We start from the raw sequence: 23,022 nt of genomic DNA on the forward strand, positions 1-23,022 counted from the left end.
AACTATCAGCTTTGTAGTACACGTCTGAACTAATGTCTGAACTAATGTGACAGCAAGACATTGTAAGCTGGAAGCCTCACTTACCAGCTCTCAACATCACTTTATACATTAATATTAAAAAATGACTCTTCATCTCGCAGCTTAGCTGAGTGTCCCCCAAAAGAAGCTTCAGAGACAAACCTCAGTGACGAAACTGCTGATCATGAAAGAAAAACTGTTATCAGACAAGTGACGTTAATTAGAGCTTGAAGGAGTCGGTCCTTTTGAATTAATTTAAATATGCACATCAAAGTTCACAGAAAACTGTGTGTACGGTTGGGGATTACACACCTAATATTTTATACAACACAAGCACAAACTATATTTAATTTTACAGACATGTGGATTTTCTTCTCAAAAAACTTATTTCTTTGCTTAAGCAAAGAATTACAGCGTAATAAAACACCGTGCTAGTAGAGAGAAGACATGAAAAATAAAACACCTTATGTAACTAAGGACCATTAGCACTCAAGTAGAACATATTAATATGCTCAAAGCTAAAAACAAAGATAAGCCAAATAAGCCAAAAAGAAATTATGCATCGTTATTAATTATCACGGGTATATTTTAAATTAAGAAGCCAAATGATCTGTGTTTTTAGCGTGTGTTTCTGATCCACGGGGCATGTGACGCTGGGCCTTTCTGTGGTGCAGTCTTTGGCGGCTCTATGGTGTGGACGGTGGCCTGGGGGAAGAACAGGATCCTTGACTGTCAAAGCTGGTTGCCCGGCCAGGTAGCTGAAAGACAGAAAGTTCATAATATATGATCCAGTGAAGAAGAAGAAAAAAACATATAATGGCAACCCTATCTCTGTTAACAGTGGATATTCATGCACAATTTGCACATCTCTGAAGAGAAAAATTTTGCAATTTCCACACTCTACAAAACTGGCCTTCCAAGGCAGGGAGAAAACACAAATATTTTCTGTAATATGGAGCGCTTGGAATACAATAGGTATACAGAATAATGTCGCATAGCAACATTTTTGGTTTTTTAAGAAGAGTCCCATACTTTAGTTTTTCTGGAACAGTCCTTGCCATAGCGCAGGGTAAGAGTAACAAGAAGTTATAGACGTAAAAGCCTTACAGTAGTTTGAATGAGAAATGTCTCCCATGGGCTCCGGTATTAGAGGACTGTCCGGGAAGGTTATGGGGCCTTTGGTAGATATTGCTTTTTTGGGTAGGCTTTGAGGGTTTACACTGTCAGTGGCCATCTTCAAGTTTGTGCTGTGTGTGGATAAAAATGCACTGTCTTTGCATCCTGCTCTGACCTCCTGCCACCATGCTTTTCCGCTATATGGACGTTTCTCTGGGACCATTAAGCCAGAAAAAGCACTTCCTTCCAGAGGTCACTTTTGGTCTTGGTGTTTTATTATAGCAACAAATTGTAATTAATTTAAGCCTGTGTTCCCTTTGCTTTGAAGGAGGAAGGGATTTTCATCTGGGCAATTAATAAACTGAAAATACTAGCCTGTCAGGTGGGAGCCCCTAGTGACAAGAGTAATTCCCATGATCCTTACATATCTGTATTTTAAGAGGTGAATTAATAGGATATATGTGTTTGGTTAATGAAGTAGAAGTAAGTAGATTTTTCTAAATGAGGCTTTCATCTCTGCCCACCAACTTACTCTGCTCTTGAATAACTATTATTTTCTCATTTATTCCTTCTCTAACAAGAAAAAAATATAACTTCACCCTGATTTTCCTGTAGTGCTAAACTCAGGCTGTGCAAAAGTCTACGGTCCATATAATGTTTGTCCACTGAATAGCGACATAGGGGGTGAGAAAAAGATTAGTAAGGTACAGGATTTCTCTGTGTAACAGAGCCTTGGCTGTCCTGAACTTGCTTCGTAGATCAGCTTGGCCTCAAACGCACAGAGATCCACCTGCCTCTGCTTCCTGAGTGCTGGGATTAAAAGTGTGCGCCACCACACCCAGTCAGTACATTCATCTTTTGATATCAGTTGTCCCTGATGGTGTTACTAGAAAACCATGTGTGATCTAATGCCATATTAAATCCTGTGTTTCTATACATCTTGTGATATATACGGACTGAAAAGGGATTGAAAGGGTTGTTTTGGTCTTGATACAAACACCTGCCTACTGGTCTTAATCAGGCAGTTTCATATATACATATATATGAATGTATGTTATAATTAATACACCTCAGACTCTATGCTTTTCCTTTTAAAAAAATTATTTATCTTTGTTTTATGTGCATTGGTGGTTTGCCTGCATGTGTGTCAGTGTGAGGGTGTCAGAGATTGGAGTTACAGACAGTCGGGTGAGCTACCATGTGGGTCCTGGGACTTGAGGCCTGGTTTTCTGGAAGAGCAGACAATACCCTTAACCACCGAGACATCTCTCCAACCCCTCTATGTTTTGCTTTACACTTGTTAAAATTCTTGCTCATGTGCTCTCATTTCTCCCCACACCATCTTCATTAGCATGGAAGGGCGCACAGCTGCCCCAAGATCACACGGCAGAGGAACGAGAATCATGGCCCGCATCTCCATTTAGCACCCCCATGCAGCAGAGCTTTCCTTCCCTTTCTGTATTCTTGAGCTTAATTTTTAGTTCAAACTAAAAAAATAAGGCCCCAGGGGGAAAAAAAAAAGCACAATTATACAACAAACAGCGCAGCACGTTCTACACAATATTTACCTCTGAGACAAAATAAATTTATTTAGTAAGTGTTGAGCTATCCGGCAAATACACCTGTCTCTACTTCTGAAGTGTTTCAGGGGAGTACTCTGTATGTGACTGTGTGCACGTGCATGTGTGCCTGTGTGCATTTTTGTGTATATATGTATATGTGTGTATGTGTTTACATTTATGTTTTTTCATATGCATCTGTGTGTTCCTGTTATCTATGCCTGTGTTTAGTCTGTGTGCATGTGTTTTATGTATATATGTATCTGTGTATTTTATGAAAGAGTGTGTGTCTATTTGTGTTGGTGTATATCTATGTATGTGTGTGTATGTCTGTAGATGTTTGTTGTATGTGTATATGTGTGTGTATTTCTGTATATATGTGTGTCCATGTGCTTATGTGCTTGTGTATGCATGTGTCTTTGTGCATAGGTGTTTGTATCTGTGGGTATTAGTGGACATGTTTATGTATGTCTGTGTATATATGAATGAAAATGGCCCATAGGCTCATATATTTCAATGTTTGTTTCCAAGTGGGTGGACTGTTTAGGAAGGATTAGTAGGTGCTGCCTTGCTGGAGAAAGTGTGTCACAGCTTTGAGGATTCAAAACCCCACACAGGGCATCCCACCTTCTCTCTGCTGCATGCTTACGGGTCAGGAGTAAGATCTCAGCCACTGCTGGGGCACCTTGCCTGCCTGTATGCCTCCCACAATGACGATCATAGACCAAGCTGCTGGACCTGTATGCAGGCCCCAAGTAAATGCTTCCTTTTATAAATTGCTTTGTCCATGGGGGTCTCTTTATAGCAATAGAACAGTGACTGAAAATAATGCCTGTATGTCTCTGTGTTTATGTGTCTGTGCATACATGCTCTGTAAATATGTATGTCTGTGTGCATGTGTGTGTATCTGGGTGTCTTTGCATGGGTATGCCTGTGTGTACTGGTATGTGTCTGTGTATATGTCGTCCATGTGTGTCTGTTTGTACCTGTGGCTGTATTTATAATTCATCTTATGAAATTTCACAAGGTCTTTCATCTTGTGAACACTCAATACATCTCAGTTTATTCTGTGGCTCTTGAGGAGGTTCAGCAACTGACTTTGTTGGAAAGAAAGGCGCCAGACAAAGCAATACTTTGTACATCCAAGAGACCAACTTGGACTTAACCTTATAAGAGAAAACTGGTATTCATCTTTCTAATGTAACTCAGGCATGGGCACAGCTGTGAAGACCCCGTATTGACTATTCTGTGCAATGCAGTGTTACCATCGACACTGTAAGTCACTCCTATTGCAGAGGCGTAGCAGAAACTCAGAGAAGGCCAATCACTCACTTAAGCTTTATAGTAAAAGTCAAATAGCATGGCCAGCCTTCGAATGCAGCTAAGTTGGTGTCTTGATATTTTAAATCTCTGTCTTTTCTTTCTGGGCTGAGTTGGATGGGACACAGAGGTATTAGACGACGGTGCTTTATCAAGGATTTATAAATGGAAAGGGGCTTTAGGTCAAGAGGCTCTTTTCACTAAGAAGTAGTGCCCAAGCTCACTTCCCACTGAGTAAAGAGTTTAGTCTTTGGTCTAATGGTCTCAGGTCACTGACATAAGCCTGAGGCTATGCAAAGAAAACAAACAAACAAACAAACAACAACAACAACAACAAAAAACCCGAAACACTCCTCTCACAGGCTTACTGAACAAGAAGCCCCAGAGATGTACAGTTTCCTTTTACATCTCTCAAGGTACACACAACTTAAATAGACAATGTTAGAGACTCTGAAATAAAAGCAAGAGCATTTCTTTTTAAAAGGGAATCAGTGAAATGTTGAATAAAAGTTCGCAGATAAAAATATTTAAGCAACGGCAGTACAACCGAGGGCAGGGTGGCAACGACATCCTTACCTCCAGTAAGGGGTGCCAGTGTGTGATTGGCTTTCGGTGATAGGCCAGCATTTCATTCCAGTGGTCTCTCCCAAGACCCTCAGCGTCTAGTCCAGTTCGGCACACACCTATGACCTCATTGTGTCCCACCCTAGGGTTTGAGGAATGCAATAATTTTATTGTCATAATTCAAAGGTAAGTGGAATGTTCCACATCTTGGTAGAATTTGAAGCTCCTCATCAAAGCAATAAATCCTGCAGCCTATGGTAGCTTCCAGGCCCAGATTTCATTGTTTTATACCTTTAGTGTCCCATGGTCAATCATTGTCTGAAGTTTTCAAATAAAAAGTTATAGAAACAAATAACTCACCAGTGGTACATAGATGTTTTACAGTATATTGCTATAGCAATATAATTATAGCAATATACTTGCCCGATTTTATTGTTATTGTTAACTTCTTCTTGTGCATAATTTATAAAGTGGGCTTCATAAAGATCTGTACATGTAGGAAGAATAATATATATGAGACCCACTGCTGCTTTTGGTTTTCATTATGAATGGAACGTGCTGGAACATTCCTTACAGAGAAGGGATTGTTGTATATCCCTTTCGATTAAATGAAGACTCCCAAATAAAAATTAACTAGGCCAGGTGTGGGTGGAGACAGGAGAATCAGAATTTCAAGTTCAGAGTCAGCTACAGGGAAACCGTTGAAGCCAGCCTGGGGTACATGGGATCTTGTCTCTAAAACAAACAAACTGATAAAAAAGACCCAAAGATAATTAACTAAATAACATCAACATACAAAATGAATCTGTATATTAAAAAAAAAAAAAAAACCTCACAAACCTTTCTAACTCTCTGCCACATTACAATAAAAGCACGTGCATGGGAAGCACCAGCAGACCCCTCACGTTTACCATGCTGCTTTCTGGGAGGAAGCCCCACTAAACCCCCACACTGTAAAGAAAACCTCTTGTCACGAGGCTTATTCTGCAGTGGTGTTTAGACTGCATGTTAAGAGGAGAGGGCTCACTTCCTTGCCTTAAGTCTCTATTTTACTGACTCTAAATTATATGAGTAAGTATGCTACTGCTGGCAATATAATTAAGCAGGGCAGGGTTATGTTTAGTCTCACCGCTGTGACTTATCATTGCATAGCAAAAAGAATACTGTTCGACATCACTATTTTCTAGTTTTGTCCTATTTTCAGGGCAACCAATAAAATGATAGATAAAATTAAATTTAAGTTTTTTAAATTTTTGATTATAATGTAATCACACCATATTTTCCTTCCTCCCTCCAAACCCTGCTTTCTACTTTCCTTCACATTCATGGCTTCTTCTTTTGATTGGTTGCTATTGTATGCACATATGACTATGTTTAGACATATATATATATATATATATATATATATATATATATATATATATATATATATATATATATATATATTTCCTAAATATCAGCTGCTGAGTCTGTATAATGTTACTTGTATGTATGTATGTTTCCAGGGCTGATCATTTGGCACTGAACACCCTGTTGGTGCTCTCTTCCCTGGGGAGACCTCCCCTTCCTCTCCCAGTTTTCCTCAGTTGTCTCTGTTTCTCTGTGTGGGCGTTTCTCTTTCCACTTGGGCATGTTCAGCTCACTTTTAGGCAGTCGTGTCGGTGATGTTTTAGGGGTGTAGCACTTGATATCACTAGGAAACACAGGCTCTTATACTCTTTCCATTCCTCAGGCAGAGTTTCTAGAGCCTTCTTAGGTGTGAAAGACCCTGACTCTGAATAATATTGCCATGATCTCATCCCCTAAAATTAAAACAACAAAACCAGAACCAAATGGAATGTTCCAAAGAGTTCCTGAGAACCAGCAGCAGAAGCTGGGTCCCCTCAGTATCGAGACAGCACCTGACAAAGCTGGCTTTCCTTCCTTCTGTTCTTTTGGAGATGGAGTCTCCTGTAACCCAGGCTGCCCTCTGACTCACTGTGCGTAGCTGAGAATGAGCCTCCTGCCCGAGCCGTTTGAGTGCAAAGATTACAGGTCTGTGTCACCACAACATCCTTGACAAGTTGTTTCTGGAAACCCAATGTAATTTAAAAGAATTTGAAAGACTGTCCCTAGAGTCACACTGGTGGCATCTGTGATGCGGCATGGGGATGGTTTTAGGATGCTCCAGTATGCTTTCCTGGTCTTCTTCTATGCAAATGGACTTCAGTATGAAGTTTCCCAGGAAGAATATGTGTAGAAATGATTTTTATCTTCCCGATTTATGTGACGTTAGGATCTATTTCCTTAACACCGGCTTGACGACATGTTTAGCTATATCTACCCAAACTCCCTGCTTTGCAGTCAATAGGGGTAGTAACTAAAGCAAATGTTCATGAAAACACAATATTTTGAAGGTTTGAAGTGTGAGACAATTCAAGATTTAAAAAAATCACCTCTGAAAAGTCATCCCAGGTGCTTTCCCTTTAATATAAACTCAAATAGATCAGAAAATCATTATTTATTTATTAGCTGAGTTTGAGACACTGAATGGCACATTACTATTTTCCCTCATGGTGTTCAGTGAGTATTCTCTCAGGCATTTTATATTCATGTTCTACACATGTGGGAGAATCATCAACAGAGTAATCTATTAAAGCACTGAGCAGTGTCACAGCCTCCCAGGCCACTAAGCATCTTCCACTCCCATCATATGGAACCACAGTTCCATAGTATGTCAACAGTTTACCAGTGAAGAAAGTGACCCTCATTGACATGCTGTACTGCCCTCGAAGTCAGTTCATTCTAAAGCTGGGGTGAGCACCACTGTCCCCGGGCATGTGGTAGCCCCTCTAGTTAAGCCAACTCTGGACTGTAGTATTTGTTATTCTGAAGGAAGACTTACGAACATGTCTTTTGTGTGTCGTGAACTTCACGCCACTTCCAGGCTCGCTCTTTCCTCAGCCTCAGGTGAGTGCTAAGTAAGACTGCTTAGGCGGTGAAGCCAAACCAAAGCTGTAGCTATAGACTCTGATGGATCATTTCCCCGCTGTTCATTTTTAGTTAGCTCTGCTGTAACAGTGGGTAACCTGGGAAGCAGATGTGACCTGGCTGACTGGTTGATGACCTGCATCAGCGACGAGCAGCCTCCACCCACCTGTCGTAATCCATGACTGCGATGCACAGGCTGACCTGGTCAACGTTCTCTGGAGGGATGTCAAAAATGATGGCTTCATTGTACACAGGGTTGAGAGTATTTTTCTTGGTAGTTGTTTTCCGTTTTTTAAGTCTGCGGCCCTCACACATCAAAGACACTTTGACATAAGGGTCTATGAGAAGGAAGGTAATTTTATTAAAATTGTATAAGAATTTTATGCCATGCATGAAATGCAATGTTTTTTTGTTTTTTTTTCCGAGACAGGGTTTCTCTGTGTAGCCTTGGTCATCCTGGACTCACTTTGTAGACCAGGCTGGCCTCGAACTCACAGCGATCCGCCTGCCTCTGCCTCCCGAGTGCTGGGATTAAAGGTGTGCGCCACCATGCCCGGCATGTTTTATTCTTCTTAAATAAGAATGTATACATGAGCCCGCTCATGTTAATAGTTTTAAACTCAAATGACTTGGTTTGGGGGCTACAGATTCTTGGTCTTATTTTTGTCTATTCCTATAACTTTCACTTCCTTAGAATAAGATTTCAATTTATTGAGCAAGTATGTACATCTTAAACTCTGGGAAAATGTATCTCTATATTTCGAGGAACAAAAGGTATTTTGCTGTTGGAGTTATGTACATACTTGTGCATGTAAGAGGGCAATGCCAATATATAAGCTGTTCAGATGTATTTATTTCACACGCAGGCTGTTCTAAGGAAGACATCCTTTGGGTGAGCCTTTTCACAAGAGAATGAGGCCTAGTTGCCCTCTGCTCCCTCATCTGATGACGACAGTCTGTGCGTCTGACAAGTTCAGTGGCTCCTTTGTTGATGCAGATGCCTCTTGTGAGGTAGGATTAGATAACATTCCCTAACAGACACCTCAGGGGGAAAGCTTCACACACCGAGGGATAACTCTGACACTGTTCGCTGGGCTCAAAACACACAGTCAAAGTATAGACTCAGCAATAATGTGTTGAGTGACTTGCTGACATTCAACAATACACATTGACCTAAAGTTTTTCACCAAGATAAATTTAATTGTCCTTCTATCTCTCTCTTCGTTATGTAGCTCACAAAGTTTTAAAAAGGAACGGGTAGCTCATGATACAGTCTGCAAATTAAGATGTTAGCAGAACACACATAAAAAGCCTTCACATTACCCAGTCTCTTCCTTTGCCATCTGCTGGCTTGTATCACTTTATAATTCTCCAGGCAAACACTGCAATGTAAGTTCAGGTTCAAAACCATGAAAGGAAGGGAGAAGGAACCACCGCGTGTTTGATGCCTTTGTCAAATTTCCCTCCAGAGTTTCTTGGCATAGTGCTTTTGTTTGTTTCTTGTAATTTCTATGGTTTTACTGGAAAAGTACCAAGAATGCAAACGCAAATCATGAGCTTAGCTTTTGTCTGCTTCTCTGCAGACAAGTAAAGGAAACCTATTCACTTTGAGTGTATCTTTGTATGGCCTTGATTCACAGCTGAAAGTCTAAGGATTTCTTATTAAAAACACTATCTGAGAGCTTGGCAGAACAAAGCAAAGTAGACATTTTTAGATATATTAGATCAGTAAGGAAAGAAAGGCAAAATCAAAGTTCAAAATCAATCTATTAGCCGTTTTCAACGATTTCATAATTTGAATTCTATCTTTAAGAAAGGTGATTTGTAACATTTTAATTTGTAATCTCTCTGCTTTTATTTTATTCCACAGTTGAGAAATCAATAAAAGCCTTATAATTTTTAGATATGTGAAATTATTTAAAGAGGAACATGCCATTGACTGTGCTGTGTACGCACCTGATGACCCAGTAATGTCCATTGCCTTCAGATTTCTGCACTTGATCACTGTCAAGGTCATACGACCAGCAGTTGGCAAATAGCAAAGGGAAAACATGATTTCCCCCAGGTCTATGCTTTCCTAGAAAGGCAGTTGATAATGTTAGTAATCTCAAACACCAAACAGTGAAAGCAAAACGAAACGGAAGAGAAGTGAAAAAAAATCACCTTAATAGGGCATTGGAAAAATTTTAATGATTTCATCAAGTATTCCGATTAAGTGTAACTAAGTTTTTATGAATGGTGTTAGCAAGAAGAGTATATCCCAGTTGCTCGCTTACCATCTGTGACTCAGCAGAGAGAACCAGACTGCTGATTCCAGCCACTGGCCCCTTCATCTTGTTTATCATATAGAACAAGCGACAGCACAACTTACCCAGAGGCTGTAGCCTAGAGGGCACCTAGTAGGGAATTGATTCTTCATTTCCTCTCACCTCTGCATCCAGCCATGCCAGAGGTCTTCTCTACACTACTGACAAAGTATGTCATGTATTTTTACATATTACCAACTCTTTTGGGATCTACTGTGACTGCTCAAGCCATTATCTCCCACCAGGATTGAATGGCCTCTAAAACTCATCTCCCACTCCAGAAACTAAGCTTCGTATACCGGGGGGACTATATATCAAATGAAAAGCATTTTATTTACACACACGCGCACACACACACACACACACACACACACACACACATGGCCCTCATCTTAAAAGCATTTATGGGCTCAGTGATGTATAATTCAAACTCTTTAAATTGGCCTAGCGATGGAATGACTATATGCCCTGATATGCATGGGAAGTTCTTGATTCACAACTCATTTGGTGTGACTGTGAAGGGCTTCCTTTACACGGGTCTTCATTTAGACAACACACTGAAAACCCCCATGCACAAACACAGTGGCTGGATCTTATCTCTCTGTTTCATTTCCAATGTACCAACCCAGCCCCATTATAAGTGTAGTAGCCTCTTCCCTCCAAATCAAGTAATGCTCAACTCTGCTTTTGAAGATGCTCCTTGTTGGAAATTATTTCTCTCACATGTCAACTTCTTGACTTCTCTGTCTTTGTCTCTGTTTCTCAGCCTCTATCTCTCTCTGTGTCTCTGTGTCTGTCTCTGTTTGTCTCTCTCTGTGTCTCTATCTTTTTGTGTTCTCTTGGTCTCTGTCTCTCTCATTCTATCTACCTATTATCTACCTATCTACCATCTATCTATCTATCTATCTATCTATCTATCTATCTATCATTTATCTAATCTATACCTTACATGTGCACTTGTGTGTACATGCACACAGAGGCCAGAGATTGGTGTTAGGAATTGATTTCCCACCCTGTTTTTTAAGGCAGCATCTCTCAATTAAACCCAGAGCACACAGCATGATATGGCTAGTTTTGCAAGTCAGCTTTCCCTGGGAACCTGCCTCTACCTTCCATGGTTGGAAATGCCAGGTGAACCATCACACCCACTTGCCATTAATGTACATTCTGGGGATCTGAACTTAGGTGCTTACACTTGCAAGCGAGCTATATGCTTTGCTCTCAGCTGGTTGACTTTTTAACTGGGAGGTGGCTATGTAGACACTCTTCAATGAGACACCCTAAGGTGCCTTGTCAGGTGCACATGACCCTCCCTTGCCCCTTGCAGATCCTTAGATTTTCATAGCAACCACAGCACGAACTGGAAACATCTACAGTTCCCTTTTAGTTTCTTTCCCTGTTGCTCATATACAATATCCAAGATAATAGGGATTCTGTTTTATTTTCAATATCCTAGAAAGGCATGGTGTATTAGTGACTTCAGTACCTAAAAAACATGGTCCTTGGGATTGGATCCAGGATTCCAGCATGCTAAACAACTGTTCTACCATGCACTGCATCCTCAACCATTTAGTACCACAGTCCTTGAAGAAACGAATACATGACAATTACTCTAGATAAAAACTGATATGTATTAACTTTCACATATCCATTAAAGATGCTCCAAGTATTCCAAATGTAGATATATATGTTGCTGCTGCTGCATAGATGGTGAACAAGTGAAAATTGATGTACATGGTGGGAATTAAGAATTTCTTTCTAAGGGTGGATTAAAGGGTTTGATGAAACTATTTGTAAAGAAAAAAAAATTGGAGTGATGGGGAGATTTCTATGAGCTGCTCTGTAGAGGAGAGCAGACAGTGTGGGCTTATCCAACCATTCTCCAAGTCTTGAATAAAGTTGTTTTAACAATAAAAAACAAACAAATAAAACAAAAACAAAAACAAAACAAAACAACAGCAGAAAAAAAAAAAAAAAAAAGAACAGGGAAAAAAGAAAAAAAAAAAAAAAAAAAAAAAAAAAAAAAAAAAAGAAAAGAAAAAAACTGGAGTTGATTTAATTTGGAGAAAATACATTCTGCACTCAGTACCCAGGACAGAACTAAGTTCTTAAAGTTTCTTTGTTTCTCAGACCTGAAAACTGCCTCTAAGTCTGATGATCCAAGTTCAGCCTTTGAAAAGGAGTCCACATGCTAGAGGGCAAGAAGTGACTCTATACTCTTCCATAGTGCACCTTGGCACACATGTACCCACACTTCCACACAAAATAAATGAAAAATATAAACTATTTTAAAAATTCTTGTTTCTCTGAAAAAATGCAGTCAGAATCTTGATTGGCATCGCAGCCAGCCCGTGGCTTGCATTTGGTCGTACAGCAACCTTCATGGAATTGATTCTTCTTGCCTATGAACTTTGGAGGGTTTCCCATCCTCCTGTGTCTTTTTCTTTCTTTGATGTGTTAAAGGTTAATTGCAAAGGTCTTTCCTTTCCTGGTTGTGCTCACTCTCCCTCCTTTAAATGGGAGTGTTTCCTTGATCTTTTTCACAGCATGTTAACTGGTACATGGTTACTGGTACAGAGGGAGGCTTTGACTTTTTGTCGGTTAGTTTTGTATCCTGCCACTTTCCTGAAAGTGTTTATCAGCTCTAAGAGTCTTCAGGGTCTCATGTACAGAATCATAGCATCTGCAAATAGAAATACCTGGAATTCTTCTATTTCTATTTCTTTCTTTCTCCTGTCTTTCTGCTTTAACTAAGACTTAAGACTTTCAAGCACACTATTGAATAGGAGTAGAGAAAGTGGATAGCCTTGTCTTGTTTCTGATTTCAGTGGAAATGCTAGAGATTTTCCCTGTTCATGGTAATGGTGGATACAGGTTTAAGGAAGCACAGAAGGTCCCAGGTAGTAAAAGCAGTTTGGGGCAAAAAGAATGTGTGATGTTAAACAATATTGATTTTAAGTTACGGTACACAACCATCTCAACAAAACCCAGCACAGTGTTGGCACAAACACAGAGTGAGATCAATGAGTGGATCAAAGGACCCAGATAAAACCCCACAGCTACAGCCACACGATGACAAAACTCCGCAGCAGAAAAGAAGACAGCTTCTCCAACTAGAGGTGCTGAGAAAAGCTGGATAGGCACATGAAAAAGAATGAAACTAAACCTCCATCTCTCATTCTGTACATGACCAAATCCAGACAGATCAAGCAGACTGGAAACTCTGAAACTGTTAGAGAAAACAGTGGGAAAGCATTCTAAGATATTAGTATCGGGAAGATTTTCTAAATAGAAATCCAGTCACTTGGGAAATAAGGCAGAAAGGACAAATGAGACCCCATCAAATTAAAAAACTCTAGCAGAGCAGAGGAAACAGTTAATCTAGTGAAGAGGCAGCATATAAGAATGGGAGAAACATATGCTACCTACATATCAGACAGAGGATTAATATTTAGAATGTACAAAGAATGAAAAAACTAAGTAATTAAAGCAAATAATCCAATCAGCAATTAGCCTAATAAGACGAGCATACAGATCCCCCAAAGGTGAACTATAAGTGGTCAATACACATATGAAAATATGCTCAATTTCACAAGCCATTAGAGAAATGCAAATTAGGGGTTGAAGAGATGGTTCAGTGGATAAAGCACTTGCCAGTCAAGCATAGGGTTCTGAGTTCATATGCCTAGAACCATGGAAAGCTGGGCATAATGGTATGCATATGTCGTCCCAGTACTCTGACAGTGACAGGAGGTGTAGACAGAAGAATACCTGGATATTTACAGGCCAGCTACTCTATACACAGCTGCAAACAAGAGACCCTTTCTCAAGGTGGGAGGCAAGGACCAAACACATATGCACCATAGCACATGGGCCCTGCATTTACACATGTGAATGAACATGCCCAACACACACACACACACACACACACACACACACACACACACACACACACACACACACACACCTACCTTGGTTCTCTGTCTCTCCCCAGTCAGGATGGTAGTCAATAAGAAACCAAATAACAACCAATGTTGCCAAAGACACTGAGAAATGAGAAGCCTTACATAAAGCTGGTGGGGATGTAAACTAGTCGGGCCACTATGGCAATCATTGTGGTGGTTTCTCATAAAATTAAATATAGGTCTACCAGCAACCCAGACATACTACTTCTGGGTATTACCCTAAACTCCAAGTCAGCATATCACAGAGACACTGTGCATAAATGTGGACTTCAGCACTACTCACACTAACTAACATACACAACTAACCTAGGTGCCCAACAACAGAGAAATTAACTCAAACAACTTTCAGCAAATCAAAGCCTCACGCTAGTTCCCAGGCTGTTCTAGCCAACTTGCCTACTTCCCACTACAACATAACCCCTTATAACTGTCAAGAATCTCCCTGAACCCTAAGGGTTCCTTAGGGTCCTCTCTGAACCCCAAGAGATGGCTTTGACAGTTTGAATAAACCTTTCTTTTCACCCACTGAGTGGTCTAGTTTAGTGACTTCACTGCACCCTTGACTACAATATAAATCGAGGTAATGCTTTTCTAGACAGGATTCCGTCAACATGGAAAATAAGACCAACACTTGACTCATGGGACCTCCTGAAATTAAAAAGCTTACCCAACAGCAAAGGCAACCATTAGGGGACTGAACAGAATGAGAGGAAATATTTTCCAGCTATATATCTAAAACAGGATTAGTAACTACAGTATACAAGAAATTCACACAACTAAAGTCAAAGGAAACAACCCAACTGAAAAATGGGATTTTAAACTAAGCAGCAAGTTGTCAAAAGAAGACTTAACAGTTGTCTAGGAAACATACAAAAAGTATTCAACAATCTTTGCTATCAGGGCAAATGTTGACTAAAACGAGTCTAAGATTCTATCTTATTCAATGGTATCAATGATGACAAATATTAGCATGGGATTGGACAAAGGAGAACTTTTTACACTGTTGGTGGGAATCCAAATCACTACAATCACTTTGGAAATCAATCTGGAGGGTTTTCAAAAGACTATAAGTGAATCTACCACATCATCCAGCTGTACCGTCCCTGCAAGATACCGAGATGACTCTATATTTTAATACAGAAATATTTCTATTAGCACATCGATGTTCATTGCCGCTGTAAGTAGATAGGAAATAGAATCAGTCCAGATGTCCAGATGGATGGAGAATGGAAATGTGGCAAAATATACACAGTAGAATTTTATTTATCTATAAAGAAAAGTGAAACTGAAAAAAATTATGTGGACGAGGCAAACTACCCTCAGAAACAAAAATGCACATGCTCTTTCTTCTATTCAGTTCTTTGCCTTGACTCTTTAAATGTGGGTGTTTAATCTGGAGTTCTTTGGAAAGCCTGGACGCTAGAATAGAGATTAGAAGTCTTGCCTTAAAGGAAATGGGTGGTAGATCATGGATAAGATGAAGGAGAGGAGATGGTAAATTGGATGTGGAAAGATTCAAACAGGGAGAGGGCTGGGCAGAATACGCTGTAATGATGTAATGATGTAAGTAATTGAGATGAGCATAAAAACGAATACACATGAACAAGTGCATTCAGGAAGGGACAGGAGGAAGGTGCCGTGAAAGCTGTTCAGGGAGAAAAGTCATGAACAGGCTTACACAGCTGTGAACCCTGGCAGCCAGAATTCCAAGACGTGCCCTCTGGCAACATAGTGGCATGAGGTCATGTGGATAATCAACATAATTTTAAATTAAATTTAAACCATGCTCCACAAGAGGCAAACAATAACTGATACTATAACCCTTGGCTGTGGAGGCCATAGTCCCAAGGAGAGAATGCACTACTAATATTTTGCTAATGAACACATTATGAGTGCTGTCTAAAGGCATAATACTTATCCTTCTGCTCATAGATTAATGCAGCTATTGATTCTCATCAGAGAAAGTTCTTATTGTAGTGGACAGAGGCTACTACAAAGATCCATAGCTGGTCAAAGTCCAGAGAATGAATGGGTGTGGAGTGGCCAGTCCTTAATAGAATGTCTGCACCATTCTCCTTGCTCCAAATCCTCTGGGACCATCTTGGGAGAGGTGGTATAATTAGGATATATTTTGTGAGGAAAAAAAAAATCTGTTTTCAATAAAAGGAAAAAAATGAAAGAGAGAGAGAGAGAGAGAGAGAGAGAGAGAGAGAGAGAGAGAGAGAGAGAGAGAGATGGAAGATGGAGAGAACTGTTGCAAACTAGTATCTTCGTGGACATGATAAGACATGGTAACACCCTGATATCATTAGCCAGTCAATATGGCTATCAGTTGGACTCAGAAATATATGTATTTGGAAGGGAAGTGGATGGCGCAGGGAGGAGTAGAAGAGAGCAACTAGGGGAAGATATGGTTAAAATCCAGTTTATATATGGATTAAAATTTCAAAGAATAACTAGTGTGATGGCTCTTCTTGGTTATCAACTTCACTACATGTGGAATTAACTAAGATTCAAGCATCTGGGTCCACCTGTGAGGGACCTTTTCTAATTGAATTACTTGGAGCGGGAAGATCTACCCTAAATCTGGATCCCTCAAGGTAGGAAGATGCACCTTAAATCTGGGCCCCACCATCTGATGACAGCCTATATAATGGGCACGGAAGATGCAAGCTCTTGCTCTTGGCCTGCTTGTCCCTCCTCTCTTTGGCAGTTAAATTCTTCGTTGGCATCAGCACCTTCTTTGGGATTCTGAAGACCAACTGAGACATCCATCTTCATGGACCAAACAACTCCTGGATTCTTGGCCTTTCCCTTGGGAAACAGCCATTGTTGGAATAAAGGAAGAAATGTTTCCATCCTTAGCAGAGGACACACCCCCACCCCTACTCCCTGAAATATTACCCTTTTTACCTTTGTCAGAGGAAATCAATCCTTCATTGTCTGCCAAATCATTGGTGACTTTTCTTGAAGGAGATGATAGACTTGATAATACTTTGTTCTTCAGAGTCTACCTATAGTTACCATTAGGCCTATTACCACACTTAAGCCTAAGAGGGAATATAGAAAGTCTAGTTCATTAGAAGGTGTTTTATACCACCAAAGAGCTTACTGGGTTTGCTAATTCATTCACTCAGAAGTCTGAAGATTAGGAATGGATTTCAAGGCTGTGGTAAAATGGTAGAAGAATTATAAAAGTAGCATGGTTTATTGATGGTTTTGTAGCATAAAGAAGTTGACTGCTGTAGCATTATAACCTCTTTCTGCAACAAGCCTGAAAAACACTATTGAAGAGAAATCTTCCTAGTGGGCAGAATGTTGGGCAGTACACATGGTTTCACATTTTTTAAAAAGGAGAAATGGCCAGATGTGCAATTGTTCACTTATTTATGGCTTGTAGCCAATGGATTGCCTGGATAGTCATGGACTTGGAAAGGCCATCGCAGGAAAATTGGTGAATAGACCTCTCCAGATGGACAAAAAATGTGAAGATACTTGTGTTCCCTGCAAATGTTTATCAAAAGGTGACTTTGGAAAAGGAAGAGTCCAATAATCAGGTAGATAAAATGTCCTATTCTGTGGAAAGTCAACCTCTTTCCCTAGCCATCTGTGTCATTGCCCAATGGGCCTGTGTACAAAGTGACCATGGTGGCAGAGACTGAGGTTATGCATGGACTTGACAGCATGGACTTCCACTCACTAAGCTGACCTGGCTACAGCTGCTGCTGAGGGTCAGGCTGGCCAATGGTAGAGAACAGCACTGTGACTCTGATATGGCATCCTTCCACCCAGTGACTTGGTGGCAGGTTGACTACGTTGGACCACTTCCTCTGTGGAAAGAACAACACAGTGCCCTTACCGGAGTAGATACTCATTCTGGTTATGGATTTGCCTTTCCTGCATGTAATGATTCTGCCAAACTACCATCTGTGGAATTACAGTCATAGCATTCCACACAGTATTACTTCTGACCAAGGAACCCGACACCCAAAGAAGTGTGACGGTAGGGCCATGATCACAGAATGCATTAGCCTTACCGTGTTCTCTATCATCCTGAATTAGGTGGCCTGATAGAAAAATGGAATGGTCTATTGAATACATAGAGGGTCAATTAGGTGGCAGCAGCCTGGGGTGGTGGTGGGCCGGGCCAGGGCTCTCCAGCACGTGCTTATATGTTTTGAGTCAGCATGCAATATTTGTGATAGTTTCTTCCTTAGCCAGGATCCATGGATACAGAAATTAAGGGATGGAAAAGAAAGTGGTTCCACTCAACTATCACCTGTAGTGAATCACTAGAAAGAAAAGTTCTTAATGTTTCTACAACCTTAAGTCCTTCTGGCCTAGAACTTTTGGTTCTAGGTCAGGGAGCACTCCTGCCAGGTGACACAAGAAACGTTCAATTGAACTGGAAGCTCAGACTCCCCCTCTTGCCAAATGGGCAAGCTTCAGCAAGAGACATTGTCTCAAAAACATAATGGAGAATGGACTGAGGAAGTCACCCAGCCTCAAGCTCGACCTTTACATGCATGCAAACACACACGCAAATTCATCCACACCAATGTGTGGGTATGTTCACAGATACCACCAGCAATGGTACATATTCCATGTATTAATTCCCAAACAAAGCAAAAACAAAAAAGCCAAAACAGACAACCTCACCCACCCCTCAAAAGAAAAAACTTGATCTCCTTTAAGTTGAGTTTAATTGCAAGTAAAATGAGAATAACTTTTACCTTACCAGATCAAGGTAAACAGAACACAGTAATAATTGCAATATTATCTGCAATACTTCTTTATTTTTTGTGACCTAGGTTAGAAGGAGAAGAGAAAGAAGAAGCAAATTAAATGAAACAGGGATGAGAGGAAAAGTTTGAATTCAGGGATATGTTGGGAAGTAGACTAACGAGGACTTATTGAGAAAAAAAAAACCATTGGTTCCTATGGTTACAGAAGTCATCACATCTACTTAGCACCCTAAATGTAGCCTGCCTTCCACATTTCCTTGAGGGTAAGAAAACATGGTTTTCTGTAGTATACTGCTAAAAGCAAGATGTGCTACTAAGTAGATTGAGTGAGAAGTGAGCTCCTTCATCAAATGACTAGTCCTCTGTCCACCTCCGAGAAAATGAATTTATAGTGAAAGGCAGAGTGATATACTGGCTTCAAATGACTATAAAATTCTTATTATTTCTTCATGGCACATCTCGTGAAATTTAATCTTGAGCAATCTACCCACCCTTGGCTTCAGTGTCTTTGGTATAAGATAGTGTTCAATAAGATGAAATAAATTCTATTCTAGCTCTAAATGTTTATTAATGCAAACACTAGTGAAAATAGGGCCCATGGAGGATATATAGTTGGAGCATGCTCAAGATTGTCTGAACCTGGGGCTGGAGAGATGGCACAGTAGATAAGAGCACTGGCTATTCTTCTAGAAGGCCAGGTTCAATTCCCAGTACCCACATGGTAGCTCCCAACCACCTGTAACTCTAGTCCCCAAAGATCTTACACTGTATTCTGACTCCCACAGATACCAGGCACACACACGGTGCACAGACCTAAATGCAGGCAAAACACCCATACACGTAAAATAAATACTTCAAATGTGGCAAACCAGCCACTGGGAAAAATGTCCTGGTTCCTGCCACAGACAGAATTCAGCCTAAAAGTGGGCAAGCTTGGATGCAGGCAGAGTAGACGGCCAAACTCTGCCAAGACAGGGTAAGCAAGTCCTCAATAGTTCCTGCCTCACAAATATGTCTGTCAGATATATTGGGTCAGAAGATGATGCTCCAATGTTATAGAGAGTTTTGGGTGACTGTTCAGGCAGCAAACCGTCTCCGTTATTTTTTCATTTTGGAAGCTGCTAACCTGCACTTCCAGTTCACTCAGGTAATTAAGTTTCATTCCTTCTCAAGTCTCGGATGGGGTTGAAGACCAGATAGCTTAGTCTTACAATTAAACTTAGTCGTTTAGGGGTTAAGATGTTTCTAGGTCTAGATAGATGTTTTACGTTGATAGAGATGAGATATGACAGATATTGACTTACATTCAGAATTTTAGCCTCACCAAGATAGGAAAGATGTTTTCTTCAAGTTTGCCAAATACCTATAACCAAATAACTATGAATGTAACATTTATATAAGTGCTGATTGTTTCATGGTTCTTCTTGCTGTATGTAGTTTATTTTATTTATGTGCAATAATATAAATGTATATGTAAAAAAAGAAATATAATTAAAAAAATTAAAGAAAATGTTCAGAACCACAGTTTCCAGCTTGTTTGCACTAGTGCAGACCCAGAAAAGACAATAAGGATCAATTGATGTTAATTGTTCAGATTCAAGAAAGGAAAAAGCAGACACAGAACATAGCTATCACCCCAATTTCTAGAAAATGTGCCAGATGAGGGAGGTGGTGCTCCTTAAATCAGTCAGCGTCTAGGTTCATTTAACAGGAGATGGCTGAGGATGGCATAAAGGTTAATGGATGGACACTGTTATTTATATTGTGTAATCAAAATGCCTGTGAGGAATAAGGACATTCTAAGGAGACCTTGTGTCCCTCATACTAACAGTCTGGACTATTGAAACAAGCCACCCACAGGCTTGGAATTTCTACCAAGGAAATCTCAACGCTGGGAGAAGGGAAAAGCTGAATCCTGGTCCCTTCCAGAGAGAGGGAGCTTGTCTCCTGGAAGGAGACATATTACCAATCACTTCTCAGACTGCCTGGTCCTGATGCGGGAGACAGTCTGGGTCAGTGATGGGCGGAGCCAAGACTGTTTAGTTATGCACTCTTTCTCTTCCCGCAATTTGAAATTTACCCTCATGCCAGAACCCTGAAGGTGGGCTTGGCAATGGCAAAGGGTGGGAAGGAGGGGGTGTCACTGGATTGTTTTATCCCTCTTCCCAGTGTGGTCACCTTGAATCTGCTTTTACAACTTTTTGCTATTGCTTGTTTGCTTAGCTGGCTTACTAAGTATAGCTGGCTGAACATGGCTTCTTACTGGGGCTACAAACCCCAGACCTTCTGCAGCTCCAGTAATACTACTCGGTTTTGTTAAAATCCTCAAAGAGATCTGGTGTGTGTCTTACAGAGATCTTAAAATATAAAGTCCAAACTTCATATCATGGCGCACATAGGCCCCTGAATGTTCAGCTCATTATTAGTTCTATTAATTATCATCACCATCATCATCATCACCACCACCATCATCATTACTAATTTTTATTTTGGCTTTCAAAAATCCCAAACTCTGATTCCAACTGTATCAAATACCTTATCAATCTTTAAAGATTTGCCCATCCATCACTATGTTCACATTTATTCCCCCAAACACCAGGCACTTGGTTATTCACGGGGACACAAGTGATCAAGATAAATGCTCTCTCCCAAGGTTCGTTCAGCTGATTCCAAACAAGCACCTTGACCTTTCGAAATGTCACACAATTAATTAGGGAACAACACAGAATCAAAACACAGGTCTTTATCATCTTAAGGCATCATAGGCATTTGGGGATTTTAAATAATAGAACAGTGGTTTTCTTTAAAAAAAAAAAACAAAAACAAAAAACAACTACCCAATTCTTTCCAGTGTTTTTAATTTTCTAAGGAGGGTGGCAAATAATCGAGGATAAGTACAGTGGATTACAGCAGTAAAGCATCCACAGAAGCTCTGGGGATAGGATGATGGACAAAGACCAGGCCACGCAGGAAGCACTTCCAGGGCAATGTCATCCAATACAATCCAAATGATAACACTGGCCACATCCTAAAGGGCCCATCCTCTGAGCCACCTAATTAACTTGGATTTTCGGGTTTTGTTGCTGTTTGCTTGTTTTCTGGTTTTGTGAGACAGGGTCTTAGTCTGTTCTCAAACTCTCTATGCAGTTAAGGATGACTTTGAACTTCCAATCCTTCTGCCTTTCTTTCTTAGCGCTGGCGTTACAGGCGTGTGCCACCACACCCGGCCATAGGCTGTTGAAATTTAATTTCGGTCTTTGTGCATCCAAAGCAAACATTCAGCCAGCTGAACTTTATAGCTCAGCTTTAATTTCCTCTGCTGTCAAGATCAGTTCCAATTTCATGGCTAGTAAAAATTAGCAAGAAGTGAGGAGTTTTGCTTACCTGAAACTTGTACCTGCCGTACTGCCTATCATGCAGCGAGACAAACACCCAAGTTGCCCAATTTTTCACTACATATTTTTACTTAAGAGGAAATTGGAATTTTGTAATTTTGAATATTTTATCAGTGGCTGTATCAGCTAATAGTTTAAGTTTAGAAGAAAATCCAATAATAGCAAAATTTAAAAGTAGCGTTATCCCGACTCTGTGATATATTTAGTACAACTGGAGGAAAAATGAAGAATGTAGCACCAAAATTATAAAGTTCATTAAAAAAATTTAAGTACTCACAGAAATTTAGTAATAAATGTTAAAATGTATTTATTTACATTACATTGGAAGCTTAGCAGGAGCAGTTGGTGCCCAGCAAGACTGGCACCGGGAGCAAGGTATTCTTTTCACTTATCAAGTCAAGGTCTACATGTTTACATAATACTTGGCAAATTCTGGGCTAGAAAAAAAAATCTATTAAAACATTTCAGGTCCACAAACCAGCTCAATATGTTATGTGACCATGCATCTCTTTTTCTTAAGTTCTTGTGAGAATTTTTAAAGTGCTTTAAAAGATGGTTGTTGCTATAAATGTTTATTTAGTAGGAAATCAGAGAAGTAAATGTGCGAAATGTAATTTTATTAAAAAGGGGGGAATTCTTAGGCCACTGAGATTGCTCAGCAGGTGAGAGGCACTTGCTGCCAAGACTAAAGACCTGAGTTCAATCCCTGGCACCCAAGTTGCAGAAAGAGAACCAATTCCTACAAGTTTTCTTTTACTTCCACTCATGCATGTATACATTCATATGCAAACATGCACAAGTACTCATGATATAATATAAAATAAATAAGTATTCTAAAATAATTACTTTCCCCATTTATATTCTCCATAGCTTCTGGGTATGCACGGGAAATCCACATTCAAATGTACAAAATGTTTGTCTTCATAGTGATTTAAAATTTCAATTAAATGCACCAATTAAACATTGAACAATGGACTCCGTTTTAATATGAAAATGTCAAAGATTATTCTTTATAATCGGTCATCTATTTTCTAACACTTTTACCAATAAGCAGCGATCTTTAT

General features: G+C 40.0%; 1 protein-coding gene across 1 annotated transcript in view; it reads right to left on the bottom strand.

Moving 5' to 3' along the window:
- Window positions 1-604: 604 nt before the first annotated feature.
- Window positions 605-23,022, bottom strand: part of Syt10 (synaptotagmin 10) — a 60,012-nt gene continuing 37,594 nt past the window's right edge. Inside the window, exons 4-7 of the mRNA XM_051160219.1 lie at window positions 9,504-9,624; window positions 7,714-7,885; window positions 4,590-4,719; window positions 605-776 (exon numbers count right to left, since the gene is read on the bottom strand). Coding sequence (XP_051016176.1) covers window positions 705-776; window positions 4,590-4,719; window positions 7,714-7,885; window positions 9,504-9,624 — 495 coding nt within the window. The 3' untranslated portion in view covers window positions 605-704. The remainder of the gene's footprint in view (window positions 777-4,589; window positions 4,720-7,713; window positions 7,886-9,503; window positions 9,625-23,022) is intronic.

This window comes from Acomys russatus, chromosome 17 (assembly GCF_903995435.1).
Source record: "Acomys russatus chromosome 17, mAcoRus1.1, whole genome shotgun sequence".
In the NCBI taxonomy this organism is placed as follows: domain Eukaryota; kingdom Metazoa; phylum Chordata; class Mammalia; order Rodentia; family Muridae; genus Acomys; species Acomys russatus.